Source organism: Xenopus laevis, chromosome 8L (genome assembly GCF_017654675.1).
Source record: "Xenopus laevis strain J_2021 chromosome 8L, Xenopus_laevis_v10.1, whole genome shotgun sequence".
NCBI classification, from domain to species: Eukaryota; Metazoa; Chordata; class Amphibia; order Anura; family Pipidae; genus Xenopus; species Xenopus laevis.
The window spans coordinates 102,472,469-102,492,911 of NC_054385.1; the positions used below are offsets into that span (position 1 = coordinate 102,472,469).

Consider the following 20,443-nt stretch of genomic DNA (forward strand, 5'->3'; position numbering starts at 1 on the left):
AGGATTCGGTGCATCCCTAGTATTTATATAGCGCCAACATATTTCGCAGCGCTGTTGTACACAGATGTACATTTAAATGACCATAAAGTTATCTAATGAAAACTAAAGACATCTTTCTATAGATAGAATGGGAATATATGTATTACTTTAAATCTATTTCCCCACAGTACCGGCTTATCACCACCCGCTCTTAAAATCTCAGCATTATTGCTTCAGTCTTCTCTTCACATTAGGCCTGTGAGTTGGGTTGATGTTATGCCATATAATAGGTTTGCACACTCAAGAGACAAAAACTTAATCTTAAGACTCAGGTGGTATCAAAAAATCTGTTTACTGTTTAAAAAAATCAATTTGGCAATTAGAACAGTGTTTGCAAAAAAAATATGAGCATACATAACAATAATATACATACCACCCAAAGGTTTGTACAAGGCAGAAGGAAAGCAACAAGGAGTGGATATACTTGCCACAAATGAGAATGTTTTGGCACAGAGGCCTTTGGCAAGGGGAATCCCTTTGGGTGGTATATATATTATTGTTATGTATGCTAATATTTTTTGCAAACACTGTTGTATGAAAGTTGTACCTATTTTTACCCAGAAATCCACCGAGAAGTCCCTGCAGGAGCAGAAGCTCTAATACAGGGTTCAACCTGTGGGTGAGACAATACCTACATGTGTCGAGTTATTCAAGTGAAAACAATACTTGTGTCTGTTGTTACTATTGAAATCAGCTCTGCGAAATATGCTGGCGCTATCTATATGTTAATAATAACAATAATTATTACTTGATCAGAGAATAATGTCATTATTGGATCACATGACCTCATTGTCCAACTGAAGTTTTCCAGAGTAACACTCTACAACTACAGCACTCTTCCTCCAGGACTGTAGCGAGGGCCCATCTAGATAAAGCAGTGCCATGTAACACATACTGGGATTAACTGGGAGTTGTCACTCGCTCGGCCTCGTCACAAGGGTCAAGCAATCTGCTTAAAGAAAGGCTGTGTCCCAAGTCTGAGGAATAGCCCACAGCCAACACAGTGTTACACACCTACTGCATATATATAGATTACATTTATCTTCCCCTTTCAGTCACTGTAATATTATCAATAAGAGATATGCTAGATATTTGCAAATGTGAAAAATCTATTTTGTGCCTTTACTTTATCAAAAATATATTTTCTTCCTATTGATCCTGCAAAAACAGCCGTCCAAGATTCAGCATTTTATGAAAGGGAAGCTGGAAGCTGTGCTGGAAGCAGGAAAGTGAGTGATGTGTGTGGGAGCAGTTAACTTGCAGAAAAGCTCAGACAAGCTGACGGCTGCTGCTCCTCTGCAGATTGTACACATCAAGAACTAATCTGCCTCGGCATTATGTGAAAGCAAATCACTGCCAGTCAACGTAGAGCTCTAGTACATGCACAGTATTGTCTTGGCTTCTCTACACGTTAAACAGAACCAGTTTGTTTTTTGCTATAATACGTCCAGTCCCTTGAATCTGGAACTGTGATGATCTGATTGCTAGATAGCATGTGTTTTCTGGCTCGGCTTGGAGCAAAACAGAATTATAGGTAAGTCTTTCCTATTTTCAGCCTCAATAATTATTTTAGTACAGGTATGGGATCTACAATCTACCGTGCTTGGGAGCTGAGGTTTTCCAGACAGGACCATTCCTTAAGGCTACTAATACATTTCAATTAATAAAAAAATAGTATTATTCATAATAAATATGGCTATGTGCAGATGTTGTTGCTATCAAGTATAAGACACTGTCCTGTTATTATTACAGAACATAACCAAAATAGCCTATCAATCAAAAATAACAGGTTTTTTTTACTATGTGGAATGCATTTTTATATTGAGGAGCTTTCTGAATAACGTTTCTGCACCATATAGAAGATTACATGGTTTATGACCCGACTTCACTGGACTTCAAACAGACAAAACAATATAGACTTCACTCTAGTCCCTAAAGTTGTAGATGAGGAATGAGTGGTGTCTTAAAGGAGAAGGAAAGGTTAAAACTATGTAAGCCTTATCAGAAAGGTCCACCTAAATATACCAGTAAACCCTCAACGTAATGCTGCTCTGAGTCCTCTGTCAAAAGAAACTGCATTTCTTTCCCTCTTTTGTGTACACATGGGCTTCTGTATCAGATTTCCTGCCTTCAGCTTAAACCTCCAGGGCTAGGGCTTGAGCATGCTCAATATGCTCCTTCCCTCCCTGCTGTAATCTGAGCCCAGAGCTATCAGTGAGCAGGGAGAGATACAGGCAGGAAGTGAGAAGATGATGCTATTATTATTATTAGCAAAACATTCTGATTGATCTCTTACCTGAATATATTCTGTGAGCGAGTTAAATATTTGTTTGGTCACAGCAAGAGACTTGGAAAAGTTGTGTTGCCCAGATTCATCAATCACCTCCTTCCCTGAGTAGTACCAGTAGAAATCACTGATAGATTCCTAAGGAAGAAAAAACATGGCTCCATATTGCTTTCTGATTCAATACATGAGTACCTTTTACTACATTTAGGCAACAGATAAAAAACTACAACAATAAAATTACTGCTTCAAAGGAAACCGTTTTACCTGATTTAATGCTCATTTCAGAGAGCAGCACTTCATACAAAGCAGAGTTTTGGGCAATTACTGAACAAGGTCCGCGGAGTCTTTTTATGGGCCTCCAAACCAGTATTTTAAATTAACTTGCCATGTGTATGAAGGCACTGCAAAATCTGTGATCAATCCTACATTTATAGACCTTGTCCAGGTGACTGAGACTAGCCATCACCGTTTGCTAAATGAGTCTGTGAGTATTCAATAACCTCTTAGGCCAGTACTCCATACTTACTACTGGATAGCAGGACACTCCCCGCTCCCTCTCCCCTTTCTCTTCCTCATCTTTTTCTTGATTTTGCTTTAATTGTCACAGAATAACATGATTTTGCAGCCTGTTGTACTGAAACTAGCAAAGGCATCGGCAGCTAAAATGCACTCTCCCGTTGGAGAAAAACGACATCAAATGGAACCATATTGTACAACTTCGTAACTTATGTATGAAATTGGTTTGAAAGATTTTGCCACATGTACAACTATGGGTGTTATATACATGATAAAATGTCCTTGTGGTAAAGCATACGTTAGAAAGACAAAGAGACAGATTAGAGTGCGTATTGGTGAACACAAAAGGTCGATTGATAATTGCGATTTGGATAGAATGAAATATGTCACTCCGGTTAGTAGACATTAGACTCCGGACATAACAGTAAACAACTGCGATGGTTGGTACTCCAGGTAGTTAAATTCCCTATGAGGGGCGGTAACCAAGAAAAAATACTATTACAGCAAGAGGTTCTGTGGATAGAAAAATTGAATACACTAGCTCCCATGGGACTAAATGAGGATTTAAGTTATTCCTGTTTCTATTAATGGGGGAATATGTTTGTGCCTGTTTTTGTAAAATTGAGATTTTATTGCATTTTTTGACTTTTTATAAAAAAAAAATTTTGTATATTTTTATCTACAGTCTTAACACAAAGGGATCACGTGATTGTATGGATTATGAGCACCAAAGGACTATCAATAGTATTGAAAAATCACCTTATTAAGGATCCTTTTTTATAATATATTTATATATAAAAAAAAAATTTCTATCACTATGTTAATTAACTTGATGATGTCAAATGTGTGGTTAAGGAAGGTGGGGTTTGCAGTTCACCTCCCTTTAAAAGTCTTGTTTGCACAGTTTGTAAGTAGCACTGGATGAAGGGGCACGTCCCCGAAACGTTTGCTGGGATCTCATTAATAAAAGAAGTTTTCTTCAAAAGATTGTCTGCAGAAGCATTATGTGGAGTGTGCCCATGTTCTATACTTTTTGGAACTTCGTAACTTGCACTGGCCTAAAAGTGGACATCTGCCTTCTAAAACATTACAAAAGCCATTACTCCGGCTGATTACCTGGAGGCGGAGAAGATAATCTACAGTGCTTATAATTATGTTCACGGTTGTTGTGTTGCCCATCTGGGTTCGTAGGAAATTCTGGAAGTCTGATAAAAAGCAAGAAAACAACAATATCACTTATAGGATATTGTGAACAATGTGTACATTTTATTATTCTTGATTCTTTCTGAATTTATTTTTGTTTCGTTAAAACTTTGAACTTTTATTTTTTTTACCCCCCCCCCCAATTGTTAGAATATTAAATACATTAGAATAATTTCTACCACCAATGTTCGGTCACTGTCACTGTGTAATCTCTGAAGCATTTCTAGAATTTGAAAGTCCCAACATCAGAATCATTTTAGGGCCCCAAAGACATTTGGGTTTCAGTAAACAGAGTATACCTCTATGGTTATACCCCTCTCTCCCAGGGCTTAGTTGGAAGTGTTAGGAGCTATATTTCTATGTAATATATACACTACAACATATACAGTAATTTCTTACCGTTATTATGCCCTTCACATAGAAGCTGCAAGAATCTGAAGAGATCACGTGTGAACTCATCATTCTGTAAAACCTTTTCACCTTGAATAAACAATAAATTGCAATTAGCAGTCAGCACAATATTCTCCTAAATCTTCTGTAAGAGATTTCCGAGTGCCACTTACATGTCACGCACAAAATATTTATACTTACTATTCTCAGTGAAAATACTGAGCTTTTTACAATATAAAGGATTGCTATAGACATACCTGTTTATTATGAGAAAGCAATGTGTGTGTGTGGCAAATAGGAATGCCCCAGATCTCGCATTCTTTGATTTTTTTGTATTCTCAATCTTCAATAAAATATTCTGTCTAATACTGAATAAATTGAATTCAGACTTGGGAAAAATTAATATTAATTTGCCCTTTAGGATTTGCTTGTATCTGAATCCTCCAGGATTAGGTGCACCCCTAGTAGCAATACTAGGGGGCACATTTACTAAGGGTCAAATATCGAGATTTAATTAACCCTCGATATTTGGCCATCGAAGTAAAATACTTCGAATATCGAAGTCGAAGGATTTACCGCAAATACTTTGATCGAACGATCTAAGGAAAAATCGTTCCATCAAACTATTAAATCCTTTGAATCGGACAAATCGAAGGATTTTAATCCAACGATCGAAGGATTTTCCTTTGATCAAAAAAAGCATAGAAAGCTTATGGGCAAGGCCCCCTATGGTATCATTGATGCTCGGTAGGTTTAAATTACAGAAGAATGTAGTCAAAGTTTTTTTTAAAAGAGACAGTACTACGACTATTGAATGGTCGAATAGTCAAATGATTTTTAGTTCGAATCGTTCGATTCGAAGTCGAAGTCATAGCCTATTCGATGGTCGAAGTACCCAAAAAAAAACTTTGCAATTCAAAGTTTTTTTACTTCAAATCCTTCACTCGAGCTTAGTAAATGTGCCCCTAACTGTAGAGATAAGGAATCTACAATCACTGGATGTTAAATTTCAGCTGAAGACCCTGTAGGTTAGAAATTATGATTCTAGGGATCCGACCACGAATAGTAATGGCTGCAAAAACACAAAAATGAATGCAAACAGTTTTGGGTCGACACTGTGTCTTTCCATGAGACACATACAGAGTTATTTTTTAGGGTGTTCAAAGGGGGCGACTGTCCTGGAATATGCACATATTTGAGACTCATAGAGAAAGAGTTGTGTAGTCGGAAGAGTTCTATGCAGCAAGGTATCAATATCTTCTTAAAACAATGTAGACTTGGGCCCATCACATTGTGTTGTACTATAACTAGTAGCTTCCACCAAAAGGTGAAGTCTTGGAGCTGTTCCATTGAGTTTTGCCATACACTTATATACACATTTAAAAACGTCATTCAATTGATAAAGGACAAATGTTTTCTAAGCACATATTCTGGGGCTATAATATCACTTACCACGTTCCCGGACAATGACTGTTTATCGATACGGGCGGGAAAAAAAGAGAAAAATAATGTAAGTTTCTGGCAATTGGAATTTTTAACTGTTTTATTTATATAGGTTGAGATATTATACAACAACACAGATGTATTGGTTAATTGAATTAATTACAGTGACATGTAGCAAACAACATTATTATTATTAACATGTATTTATATAGCGCCAACATATTGCGTAGCACTGTAAAGTAAATGTGATTATACAACTACATCACATGAATTACATACATAGAATATATGGAGTTACATACATCACAATCAATACAGGTACAAAGAGGTGAGGAAGGCCCTATGCATAGGCATACAGTCTAAAGGGAAGGGAGTAATACACAAGGTGTGGGAGTGGGCAAGATCGAATTAAGTGGGTGAGAAATGTGGTATTGTATGTGGTGTTGCGTTTGGTAGTTAAGCAGAGTGAGGGTAGGCTTCTCGAAAGAAGTGCGTTTTCAGAGATTTCTTGAAAGCAGAAAGGTTGGGAGAAAGTCGGACAGACCGTGGGAGAGCGTTCCAGAGGAGGGTGCAGCCCTTGCAAAGTCTTGAATGCGAGCATGTGAGGAGGTAATGAGAGAAGAGTTGAGTAGCAGGTCAGTAGAGGAGCGTAGTAAGCGATTGGGTATATAGAGATGAGTTCAGAGATGTAGGGTGGGGCAGAGTTATGAAGTGCTTTGAAAGTCAGTGTCATTAATTTGAATTTGAAAGGTAACGGAAGCCAGTGCAGAGATTGGCAGAATGGCGAGGCAGAGGAGGAGCGGTTGCTGAGGTGTATGAGCCTCGCAGCAGTGTTCATTATGGACTGGAGAGGTGACAGTCTCTGGAGGGGAAGGCAAATTAAAAGAGAGTTACAGTAGTCTAGACGCGATATGATGAGAGAGTGAATAAGAATTTTGGCAGCGTCTTGGGTGATAAATGATCGTATTTTGGATATGTTCCTTAGGTGGAAGTGACATGATTTAATAAGTGACTGGATATAAGGAGTGAAGGAAAGGGCAGAATCTAGGATAACCCCAAGGCACTGGGCCTGGGGAGAGGGGGTGATAGTGGAATTGTTAGCTATGATGGATACTTCTGGGATGTTACTGGTGTTAGTTGGAGGAAAGAGAACCATTTCCATTTTACATACAGTATATACAAGGACCAGTGAAGCACGGATATTGTGCTATTGAAATACAGACATCTCTATGAGTAAACACTGCATGTAATAAAATATAAATATAAAATATTATGTAATAATATTATGTACACTTATGTAATAAATTACATAATAAAGGCACTAAAGAGTGACGGGACTGACAGAACCTCGCTATGTGACAGAGATATATATATTTTTAAAGAAACTTTTAAGGCTAGAAATAAACCTAAACCTTCTGCCTCCTACTGGAATCCAACAAGAAGACGAGACAGAGAAAATTGAGATGATGCTAATTCCACAAACCAAATGTAAAACAGAACAAGCTTATGTTGTCACTGTCCTAAGATAGACTTTATTAAAATAGGTTAAACACTTTAAACTAGTTCTAAAGAGAAGGAAAGCATGTCTATTTTAAAATTCATACAAATATATAACATGCAGAGTAGTATTTAATCATTTGCCGAAAGAGTAATATCAAGTTTAATGGGATAGATAAAGAGGAGGAGCTCCACTGACATTTGGGATAGAAAATAATGAATTGGCTCCAGATGAAATGGATCCAGTGGAAAGGAAATAAGACTGTAAGGTCCAATGGGACAGGGACTAATGTAAATCCATGTACATTGTCTGCACTGGCTAATGTGTATAAACTATTGGATAATAGCAACATTTGGAAAGCAAGACATGAAGGCTATTGATACTCTGCCTAGTGCCTCATATAGAGAACAGATACAACATCAAAAGCATTTACTATTTTTTCTTGGCAGGGCAGGATCTATTTGGGAAATGATTAGACAATATTATAAGCAAAGCCTGGCCAGAGAAGAGACACTAACAAGAGAAACGAGTTAATTTGTTTAGATTCTTGGGACTATATCCCAATGACTAATATGACAATATTCTTATGTATCTGGAATGCAAAGTAGACCTTAAACCCCATAGTAAAAAACACTGCTAGTGATTACATTTAAAAGGTGAGTAAGAAAAATATAAAAAGTATGTTTCAGTTGTTCACCACAAACAGTTGTATAAATGTGTCTATCAAGGGTCGTAGTGTCTTAAGTCTTAACTGACTGAATTTATCTTAATTCCAAGCAACTAAAACAGTTGTTCAAGTACCTACTGTATAATCTCAGCAACACAACACATCTAGGAAAAAGACAAAAAAGTAGTACAGGTATGGGACCTGTTATAAAGAATGCTAGGGTCCTGTTATAAAAAATGGTAGGGACCTGGGGCTTTCTGGATAACAGATCTTTCTGTAATTTGGATCTTCATACCTTTAGGCTACTAGAAAATCATGTAAACATTAAATAAACCCAAAAGACTGGGGTTGCTTCCAATAAGAATTAATTATATCTTAGTTTGGATGAAGTACAAGGTACTGTTTTATTACTACAGTGAAAATGGAAATTATTTTTCAAAATTTGGATTATTTGGATAAAACGGAGTACACACACACACACAAATGAAGTGCTCAGTAGTGATGTACAGGTCGACAAAACATTGACCGGCACCTAACCCTATTTGCTTGCTTCCAACCTGAAATCCACCAGACCTGAGTGCCGTCCTTATTTATATACAGTATCTGTGTCTGTCCCTCTTGACATCATTGGAAGGGGTGGGACAGGCAGGAGCCAGATGGAGTGAGAATCAAAAGGAGCTGATGATACAGGTGAGGTGGACAAAGTTTGGCTTGCAACCCACTGGGAATCTGCTGTGCTGGCCTGAGCCTTCCCAATCTGTGGGTTTTGGGCTGGGCCTCACAAAACTAGTGCATGTGTTGCATATTTATATTAATGCTTGTTTCCTTCTTTGTAAATATGAATCTTTGGGCTCATGTGCTGAGACCCCAAACCAAACATGTTGGAAACAGAAGACTTAAGGCAGAATGGCTCCCCAATTGAAAGTTCTTCTAATGGAAATATTTAAGTCTCTACCATCCTTCTTTACTCTTTCGATCCTGTTACTGGGTTGGAAGTTTCTCTTAACTTTTTCTTTCATCTCTACAAAGTGTTCACTTGATCCTATGCCCTCATTGTTACTTAAACAGAGTGCCTCTGCCCTAACTCCAACCCTTACTCCTCTCTAGCCTCTGGTACTTTGTCTTCTTTATTCAAACAGGCCAGTGTCAAGCCCATTCTTAAAGAGGCTACACTGGACCCATCCTGCCTATCAATCTACCTCTGTCTCTCTTTTACTGTTGCCCTCTAAAGTCCTGAAATATCTTGTAATTTCCTATATTATTAACTTTCTCTGTACCAATAATCTGCTAGATCCCATGCCGTCTGGTTTTTGACCCACACACTCCACTGAGACTGCCTTATGTGAATTGTAAATGATCTTCAGATTGCCAAAGGACACTACTCTATTCTCATTCTCCAGGACTTATCCTCTGCTTATATTATACTGTTAAGTATTATATTTTAAAGCAAATATATTCTCTTAGCATCCATGATTACTCTGCTTCCAGTTTCTCTTCCTACCATTTCAATTGTTCCGTCACTATTCCTTTTACTAACAAATCCTCTTCAGCTTAGTGTAGGGGTGCCCTGGGGCTCTTTATTGAGTCCTCTTCAATTCTCCCTGTACTCTTTAGGAGAACATATCTTTTCATTTGGTCTTAAAAATCACTTGTATAAAGATGATATCCAGATATAAAACAACTTCACTAACTTCTGACATATGGAGCCAGACTTGGTTATTTCCCAGCCCGCCGCTTCCCCTCTTTTTATAGACACAGTGACTAGGGATGGGCGAATTTTTTCGCCTCGTTTCGCCGAAAAAATGACGCCCATAGACTTGTATGGAGATGTGCGTCAAAAAAAAGAGACGCGCGACAAAATAAAACTTGCCATTTTTCCTCTTTAATATTGCAAAGTAACTGCTGAAACTAAAATCCATGCCCTTATCTTATCACGCTTAAACTATTGCAACCTCTTACTAACCGGTGTCTCAAACTCCCATCTCTCTCCCCTGCAATCAATTTTAAACTCTGCCGCTAGAATCCTCCTGCTCTCTCATTAAGTGAACCTGTTCATCCCCTGGTAAAGTCTCTATTACTGTTACCTGTTAAGCAAAGGATATCATACAAAATCCATCTGCTAACACTCAAAGCCCTTCACTCCATTGCACCTCACTACATTTCTTAAATTGTGTCCCATATGTTCCTGGCTGTCTCTTCTGATTTTCTCAAAGCCGCTGTCTTTTCACACCATTTACACCCATTGCTATTTATCCTTACCTCTGGAGTTGCATCCCTAAATTCCTCAATAAGGAACAATTTCTGAACTCCTTCAAAAACTAACTCAGATCCAATCTTTTAGAGTACTAGAATGTTACTGGTCCGGTCCTGGAACTTAAGGGTCAATGCCCAAACCAGGGGTGTCCAAACTTTTGGCTCGCCGGGCCACATTGGAAAAATAAAAATTGTCTGGGGCCACACGTGAAATACACAAACACGTTTGATTTGTAAAAGTAAAGGAAATACACAGAAAAGAACTACAATGCCAGTTGGATAACCAGATGGAGCTATACACTGGTATATGGGACACCTAGATATTAAATAGACTTATTATTATATTATTATTACTAACTGGGCAATGGGCAGAGTCCCCCCTCATCCTATTTCCAAGCGTTTCAAACTGGGCCGCATTCATATGCATCCTGGGCCGCATGTGGCCCTCGGGCCGCAGTTTGGACACCCCTGGCCCAAACCTTTGTGCACTTTACCCTTCTATTTGTGCCTGTATGTTATCCACCCACTTAGATTGTAAGTTCTATGGGACAGGGATTCTTTTCTAATGTGTCTTTTACCACATGGTGCATGACAGTTGTATATTTATACTTAGATTATTATAATGTTGTCCTTCCTGTGTGCAGTTTTCTATACTGTAAAATTATACAGCACTAAGTGTCCTAGTAGTGCTTTAGAAATAAAGTTATACATACATATAAAATACTAAAAAAATAAATAAAAACAGCAGCCATGCTCTCATACTTACGCGTTCCTTCTTCTGTGACCATTCCAAGTCCTTCTGCCTTGTTTTGCCTTTCAAATGCATTCAAGTCAAGAACACTGAAAAGAAACCAATCAGACTATAAAATCAATCTAAAGGTTGGATTCACCTTTTCAACTAAGCCTACAAGCCAGAGGGCACAATGATTAAGGTGTTGATAAATACAAAGACGTGGCTTTTAATAAGCTAGTTGAATTGTATTTGCAAAATATAGTACACATATTCCATTTTACAGTTCAGAGAAAGCATATATCTTACAATATCTCTACATACCTGCATGACTGCATCAGGCCAGACAAACTCTGGAAAAAGCCAGCATCTTTCTTCTCCTTCAAGTAATCGAGCATTTTCTGTGAAATCATAAACAGAGCAGTAGAGTGTGAAGTTAAGCACAATGAAAACTAGTTCTAGCTAAGCCTAATGATGAATGACGCTCTATTTGTCCTAGAGAATATCTTGTAATTGACAAATAGTTGACATAAAACTATTTTAAAACGAAAGTCCCAATGTCCTCTTATGCAGATGAAAAATACCTTTTTACTGCAGAATTGGGACCTTTTGGAAACTGATATCCAGTAAACTCAGAATTATGGGAAGGCCGTCTCCCACAGAGTCCATTTTAGGCAAATTATTCTATTTTTTAAAATGCATTCCCTTTTCTCTGTAATAATAACACCGTAGCTTCTACTTGATAGTAACTAAGCTGCATGAATCCATATTGGTAGCAGAACAACATGTTTTTTTTTAATGTTTAAATGTTTTAGTACACTTAAGTTATGGTGATCTACAGAGAAATGCCTGATCTGGAAACCCCTAGGTCCCAAGCATTCTGAATAATAAATCTTGTGCCTGGAGTAGCATAAAGATTTCTGAACAATGCAAATTTGAGATTAGAATGATTACATGGCAGTTATGAGTGAAAAAAAAACAACAAAGCTTTGCTTTACCTGTTGCACCACGGTGTTACCGCCATTCAAAACTGAAATTCCAAGTTTTAGGGTTTCCACTACCATGGGGCCCATTTCACCTAAAGGGAAATATTGTTTGTTTTTTTTAATCAATAATTGGGAGATCTTTTAATACCTTAGACTGTAAGCATTACATTTCGCTAATATATTTAACATTTGGCACTAAATCTTGAATGCCAATATACTTTGTATTTATTAGTGTTAATTATTGTACTGACCCCTGTTTGTTCTATCCATTTACTGTTTTGCTGGACAGCACTGTGTGCATGTGTAACACCATCGATACAAAAACATACACATATATACCTTTTTCAAATTTCATGTTTTTTTTAAAGTAAGTTTGAATTATTTTATACAGCTAAGTGCTATAAAGCTTTCAATGTATTGTTTACATTGGCTGAATTTCAGGGCAGCAAATTCTTCTGTTCAGCCAACAATCTTGCCTTCTTTCTAAATCCCCTTTTACCTTCCGTCTATCAAAGCAGCAATCATTGCTCACATGCCTTCTCCACCCTGAAAGGAATATATATTCCATTGTTTTTACATCCCCTAATTTACAGAGCCACAATACAGATTAAGATGTTGATACATGAAACTGAATTATGTTGATACTTTCAACCACAAACTGCAATAAATCTGCTGGCTCACCTTCTGCAGAATTCTAACCATTGCTGCTCCTCATTAGTGCAAAAGACAAGCAGATAAAGGTTTGTTGCACAAGACTGAAGCATTTGAGGCACCATATACTAGACACGGCTCATGTTAGGAAGTTGGATGAACAGCTCATCCATTTTTTGCACTCATTTTATACTAATTAGTGTAGATATGGGGGCACAAGCTTAATGAAAATAGGATAGGATTCCCACTCTTAAAGTTCTGATGGTAGTGATGGGCAAATTTATTGGCCAGACGTGAATTTGCTAAACCGCAGAGTAAAATTCGACGGCATCAAAAAAAAAAAAATGGATGCCTGCGTCAAAATAAACGGACGCCGGCGCCGTTTCACTAATTTTTTGCCGTTTCACGAATTTCGCTGGAAATTCACAAATTTTTCGGCGAAACGCCCCAAATTCCCCCATCACTAAAAATCAGCCATCCACATACATGAACAGCTTAAGCCCATTCTTTCCACAGTGGCAATGCTCTGTTAATGTTTGTATCTTTGTGTGAAAAGACTCTGTTCTTTCTCTGTTCAGATACAGTCTGCCAAGCTCTAAGAGAGGTATATCAAGGAGTATAGGGTATCAGTGTGAAAAGTTGATTTATTGTGTTTTTCTTAACCCTGTGTGCAACAGTCTTGCATTGAGGTTCATGTGGGCAAGTATCTAAGGCAAAGGTCCATCATTCCAACCATATCAATACTTCTGTGTGAAAGAGCTAGCGGAGTCCACAGACAAAGTAACATAAGAAGGGAGATACAAGGAGCTAGTAGAATGATGAACCTCTCAGATGTTTATTGTGTGGTGCTGTGCATACCACAAAAGAAATAGATTTGCTGAAACTGCACCCCTTTTCCAAAAATTGTTGTGCCCTAGACATGTATCTCTGCTGCTTACATGTGCCTGTCTAAGTTATTTGCATTTGTAATTTACATATAAATAAAAATGTGCCAAAACTCCTTCTCTAGAGGTTTAAACTAGGACAGCGATACTTTGAACGTTAACTTGGTTGGCCAGCTTGAATCTAATACGACCTATAGACAAACAATTCCTGCTTTGCTGAAATATGAGGGTGTTTTTAGTAGTTTATTTCACAATAGGGCTCATTTCTGAACGCAAGTGCCGTATGTAAAATGTAGGCTGCCATGTATTTTTTTTTTCTACCAAGTAAGGTAGAATTCCAAGATAATTACAGCTTAGAGGTGGCGATATGCCTGAGCTGAAAATCATTTCTGGTGCTTGACAATAAAGCTCTGCCTGTGTTGGATTCTTTAGGTACGAGTTTGATGTTGATGTAAACGACTCTGGGAACCCTGAAGCTACTGCCACTTTTAAGGTGTTGCATGTATCCTTTTATTATAACTAAAAAAATAGTTGATTATTAAAATACCCAGGGGGTAAATCATCCTAAGTAAATATTCTCAATTGTATAGTTCATTAACTTTGAGACTGGGATGATGTGTTCCTAAAACTGGTCTGCCTCCAACTCTACAAAGAACATATTCTCTGCACGGGAAGAGCTCTCGTTATTCTTGTCTGAATTTATCAATATGCATATAATAGAGTGGGAACTAATGAACATAATTGTTTCTATCCATAATTGTAAAATCAGTATTATTATTATTATTTCCAATGAAATTTCTGTCCTTACAATGAAGAATGAAGAATACCTTGTATTGGCCAGAGAACTGAAGGGAAAAGCTTACTGTAACTGGTGATGACTTTGTGGTAGAAAGGAGTCTATGAGTAAGTGCCCCATCAGGCACAAAATGCATCAAGCTATTAATTTTTTACCTCTGCGGCTTTATCTACTTTATTGGGGGGCTCACATAACGCTTTATATTTCAGTTCAGCAATGTGACAATACCTTTACTTGCGCTGATCATTTGCAAGACCATTTCAGCAGCTCCCCTTTCGTGCAGGCGTGCTTGTTGATATAAGGTCTTTTGTTTTTCCATTTCCTTCTCCTAAAAATGTACAACATGCTTGTATCATAGATTTCATTTTCAGAAAACTTAATCCCCACACAGAAGAAGCTTCCAATACTGTAGCTATGCAATATAAACAATGTTCTTACTTCAAATGTCTTTTCTTTCTCTTCATCTTCCTCTTCATTCTGACAGCTCTGTAAGGAGTAGCAGAAAAAGACAGAGTAGTTCATCTTTTGACAATGGAGTGTATTAATTAACAACAGGGCTACATGGATCCCTTATAACCAGGTAGGTAGTTTGTATCATGATTAATGCTTAAAGAGGAACTATTGTGAAAATTAAAATTTAATATAAGCTCCATCAGACTGAAATAAGAAACTAAGTAAAAAAGTTTCTGAAATAATCAAGTTTATGTTCACTATTCCTCTCTCAGCATTTGTTTCTCTTCATTCTCTCTTCTTGCAGAGTTGGGTGTTAGATATTCATTGACAGTTAGATCCTATATATATTTCAGGGGGGCTCCCTTTCCTAGCAGATGTATTAGAGCTTATTGGAAAAACAGATTCCAGAACAAACAAAATAACTGCCTTTTGCACAAATTCTGCATGTAGAGAGACATGATGTCTGTTGATTTTAATAGAGTGAGCTCTAATACATCTTCTAGGCAAAAGGAGCCCCCCTATAAAATATATAGGATCCAACTGTCAATGAATATCTGACACCCAACTCCTGAATGAAGACAGAATGAAGATAAACAGATGCTGAGAGATGAACACTGAAGATAAACTTGATTATTTTTGAAACATTACAGAATTTATAATTATTTGTATTTAGAAAGTTTCTTATTTCAGTATGATGAAGCTTTATATTAAATTTTCATTTCCACAATAGTTCCCTTTAAACATTCAATAAAACATATGCAAGAAGGGAGCCTGATATTTTGCCCATTCTCTTTCATCTGAGCAAGGGTGTTTGTCATGAGACAAGGTGAAAACTGTGCCTCGGGTGCCATTTTACCAGGGGTGCCAAAAACAAAATATTTTTTGTACCAGAAATTCATCTCTTCTAGTGAGAAACAGAAGGGTATAAGGTCTCATCCCAATAGCAAACTACTTCAGTAATTGAAAGAAAGTAAATATATATTGAAGGATTAATAAGAAATATGCTTGTGAACTTGCAATAACATTTAAAACATTTAGAGGCAGATTTATTAAAGGTTGAGGGTTGAGCGTTTTCGAGAGTATTTTTCAGCCAAAGCTCAAATTTTCAGGTACAAAATTTGTTTTCTTAAACATTTTTTCAAGATTTATTATACCCCAAAGTTGGAAATAGCTTGAATCTAAAAATACACCATCTAAAAGCTGCTGAGGTCATGTAGAAGTCAATGGCAGAGGTCCCTTCAACCATTTGAAGATGTCAATAGCCTTCATGATGTTTGAGTTTTTTTCTGCCGAAAACTTGATCAATTCTACCTTTGATAAATAAGGTAATAAATAAAATGATAAAGTCATTCCTATATTAATATAGAATTATTCACTATTTTATGTACTTTTAAGACAGATGTATGGCAAAATGTCTCATAAATCTCTTTAAGAGACAACATTTTACGGAATTCTCAGCACCAAAATGAGTGTACAGAGCTACAGTATACAGATCACTTTCTCATTGGTTGATGCTGAAATAAATGGGACTCCCAGCTGAAATATTTGATCATTAGGCATTGGCATTTGGAATAACCTGAGCTCCATCTCTGCAGCTACTTCTTTGCAAAAAGAAGCAATTAGCGAGCTTAGCACTCTTTAGAGGCAAATACTTTTCTATAAAAAAATCTTCTGTTTCCTGCCAGGAAAAGGCCACAAATTTCACTGACCTTACAGTCAAAACTCTTCTGCCTTATTTTTTTTTTAGCTAATATGAAATACTCTGTTTTGAACCACAAAAATCCCTACAGCTAATGTAACATGGGCAACTATTGCCATCGCAGAGTAATGCCTACTACAGTTGTCTGTTGAAGAGCAGTAAATGTGCATTATGTATCTGCTAGAAGATAAAAGAAAGCTGCGGGCAACTGGAGTAAAAGAAGTCCTAGCCAGGAGTCATTTCAACCTCGGAACTGATTGCTGCCCTTTATCCCCACACTCCACATAGTAATATTGTTAAGATATTTTATAGAATACATAATTCATCAAGTTCAGCCTTTGCAATATGCTTGTTGATTGGAAGGCAAACCAAGAAATAGGTTTACTTCATATTAAAAAAAAGAATTCCAGCAAAGATAATTAACTGAATAGAGTTTCAATACTAATTCCAATATAGTTGGCCTTGCTAATTTGCTGTTCTTGAATGTGAACCTAAAAAACATAATGGCTTTACAAAGGATATACCAGGTTAATATTCACAAGTTTCACAAGTTTATATGAAATGGATATATATTTATCAACCAGGTATCGGACGAGGTCATTTTTAATATCTACATAATTATATTTGCATTTTGTAGTCTTTGTAACCTGCAATCATTTATGTTTAAACAGACTTAGTATATAAAAAAAAAAATCTGTTTGTCCTTTTAGCTCCCATTTAAATAGTAAATATCACCATAATTATTATTCTTTGACTGTTCGTGTTTTTTTTTTTAGCTCAGTTGCAGGGGAAAAACACCAACAGTATTCTGTGTATTACATATGTGCGCCTTGAAAAACAATTATATGATGCTGCACACATATATGATAAAAACTGTAAATATCCTTATTCATAACTAAACAGCATTAAGTTCCCCCTTTAGAAGGCACTGACGCCTGTAGTTGTTAGACTTAGATTAGTCATTATTTCATGAAGCTCTGCACAGTCAGATGGGAAATGTGAGCAGTGAACTGGGACAAGCTATGGGACAGATATGTCCAGAGTTCAGTCAGCCTTGGCCTCTAATTGGCTGGACAACCTAAGGTGCAGGGACACTTGCAGGAATGCTGTAAAGACAAATGCTTTACACTGTCAGATTTTATCCTCTGACTCTCCTGTCATTTCTCACCTCCGGGGTCTTCTGAGGCTCCCAAGACTTCCTCCAGCTGAGGATGCCAAGTGTAATAAGTCTTCAGAGCTATGTTTGGCTGCAGCCAAGGATGATATATATCTTGTGACCAGAGCTCAGAATATCATCTTTGGAACATAGGCTCCCAGCTATCGTCTCACATGTAATAGTTAAAAAAGCCGAGAACCAACAACTATATTTGGGAGGAACAATATACACCTATGTTTCATGTGAGCCCAATTAAGAACTTTGTTGATATTAAAGCTCATATTAGTTATTGTGAAGTCACTGTAGGAGAGTTCCATCTTCCTCTATGAAGCAGTTTATTGCAATGAACTCGAAACTGAAAGAGTGAAAATAAACCATCCCCCTCTATGTTCATAAGGACTCTGCAGAGTACAGAACAACTGGTCAAGCACTTTGGCGTTCTGTTAGCATGTATTAAGGGGTTATTTATCAAAGGTTGAATTTTAGAGTTAGGTTTGCTCTAACACATTTCAATGTTCAGGGTATGAATACCTGTCTTTATCCTCTTTTGATGTTCAAGATCAGACTCGTGTTCTGTTATCAAGGTTATGTAGAAATATAATTTTGCCTTATTGAAAACCCCCCAGTAAAGTAGTTTTTCATTTGTGATATTTAGTCTCCTTGCATGTAGCTTTGTGTACTCCTCCATCAAGGCACAATGCCTAGTCCTGTTACTGCCGCAGGCTTTTCAATGGTCCTTCTTTTCACTCGAAATGTCTGTTTTCTGTACTGTTAAGTACAGCTACTGTATATTAAATGTTGTCATTTGGTTTTAAGAAGTTTTTCCTTTATTTATTTCTGACCATTTTTCTAATATTGAAGTTTAATTCTTCACCTTCTCATGTCTCCTTGGCTTTAGGCATAGAGGTGGGGCAGACAATTACTTTCACTTTCCATTCAGCACTTCCTAGATGTCACTGCTCTCTCCACAATCCCTCACTTCTCTTCACCATTTAATTGTGTAGCCAGGGCATGGGGATGGACATAGGGCCCCCCATTCTGGTGCACAAACAATTGTAACAGTTCAGAATCTGCAAATTACTGAGCTGCCCGATTGAAACACCAAAAGAGGAACATTAAACTTTAAAATTCAAGTTCGGAAAATAAAAAGCAACTGAATAAAGTCTTTATTTCTGGTGAACAATCTGAAAACAACTGAACTGCAAAAAGTGGTTAGAAGGTAAACAACCCCTTTAACAAAGTGATGAAAGAAAGGTCACGTTAATACCAATTTAGAATTCACACTAGAAGCCATTGGTAATGGCTATATAATATTGCTATATAATATGTATAACATTGCTATAGAATATTACTGTACCAAGGCAGCTTTAGATCATTTATTAGATTAGCCACAACAGTGCAAGTTAGAACGCAATTTTTGTTGTTTAGAATGCTTTTCCATACCGGAGTCTTTCCCTTCTCACTCATAGCTCTGCGCTCAGATTACAGCAGGGAGGGGGGAAAGAGAGGGGGAGAGGAGCAAACTGAGCATGCTCAAGCCCTAGCCCTGGAGGCTTAAGTTGAAAACAGGAAGTCTGATATAGAAGCCCATGTGTACACAATAGAAGGAAAGAAATTTGGTTTCTTTTGACAGAGGACTCAGAGCAGCATTACTTTGAGGGTTTACTGGCGTATTTATATAGATCTTTCTGATAAAGCTTACTTGGTTTTAACCTTTCCTTTTCTTTTAAATAATGTAATCTGGTCTGCTGTCTTTGGAGATACAACAGACCCCTAACAAACAAACAGATTAAAAAATATACATTGTTCTATTTTTGTGGAGATGTGAGTTCTGATTACTATTACTACTACTACTATTTGCAAATAAGGCACCTATGCAAAGGCAAATCAGCATCTTTTTTTGGGGGTAAATTGTGCAAATTGCAGAGCATGTTTTTTTCCCCAGGATCTATGTTGCAATAGCACCTGCCATTAATAATGCCAATCCACTTGGCTTAAGTTAGTTTTATCTATTAACACAAGCCATAAAATACAAATATAAAATCAAATTACCAACAAGTCTAGGCGAACAGTAATTCCAGGGTTCTCTTTACATTGGTATGTGCACTTGAATGTAATTTATCAGGGCAGGATAAAGGGGTGTGTTGGCACTTGCAGTAAGTTACAAAGGAGCAGGTGTGGATGCAAGTACCATATTAGAGTCACTAGTATTAGCACTGATTCATAATATTGTAAGCCCATATCTATAAATAATACGAGATTTATTGTTGGGAATGTGTTTTACATTTTTTTCTTTGAGTATATAAATACATGGACCTATGCACAGTGCTCACCAATTGGCAGCAATTAACCCATACAAATAATTGAGTCAATGCAAGCCCAGAATTGTATTCATCAACTCTTAGCACAAAGGTGAACTAGGGACTAGTCTCATAGCTTTTTGGAAAAACTTTTCCTCCACAGAGGAAAATTGGAAACGGCTTCAGATGGTTTTTTTTGCCTTCCTCTGGGCACAATGTTGAAGTTGATGGATGCGTCTTTCTTCACATCATCTACTATGTAACTGAGCAGCTAAAAGAACTGTGGCCGTTTCTTCTTAGATCCAGTCCATCAAACTGTAAACAGCTTTAACTTTCTGCCAGCAACTCATTTAAATCAGCTATCGAGCCTTTAAAAATACACTTAAACTTGATCACCTGTTTTATTTTAATACCCTTTCTTGCTTATATGCTGTTTATTTACATCATAGAATGACCTGTCATGACCATATTTTTATGTTACATTTTCTAGGG

The 20,443-nt window shown here is 37.2% G+C and overlaps 1 protein-coding gene across 10 annotated transcripts in view; it reads right to left on the reverse strand.

The window, feature by feature from the left end:
- The window catches only part of ryr3.L (ryanodine receptor 3 L homeolog), a 268,307-nt gene that overhangs the window by 38,108 nt on the left and 209,756 nt on the right, over positions 1-20,443 (reverse strand). For all 10 annotated transcript variants that reach the window (XM_041573333.1, XM_041573332.1, XM_041573331.1 and 7 more), the window contains 9 exons: positions 14,782-14,829; positions 14,572-14,671; positions 12,025-12,104; positions 11,351-11,427; positions 11,063-11,136; positions 5,888-5,905; positions 4,445-4,525; positions 3,959-4,047; positions 2,336-2,464 (listed from right to left, as the gene is read on the reverse strand). In XM_041573333.1, the coding sequence (XP_041429267.1) occupies positions 2,336-2,464; positions 3,959-4,047; positions 4,445-4,525; positions 5,888-5,905; positions 11,063-11,136; positions 11,351-11,427; positions 12,025-12,104; positions 14,572-14,671; positions 14,782-14,829 (696 nt within the window). The remainder of the gene's footprint in view (positions 1-2,335; positions 2,465-3,958; positions 4,048-4,444; positions 4,526-5,887; positions 5,906-11,062; positions 11,137-11,350; positions 11,428-12,024; positions 12,105-14,571; positions 14,672-14,781; positions 14,830-20,443) is intronic.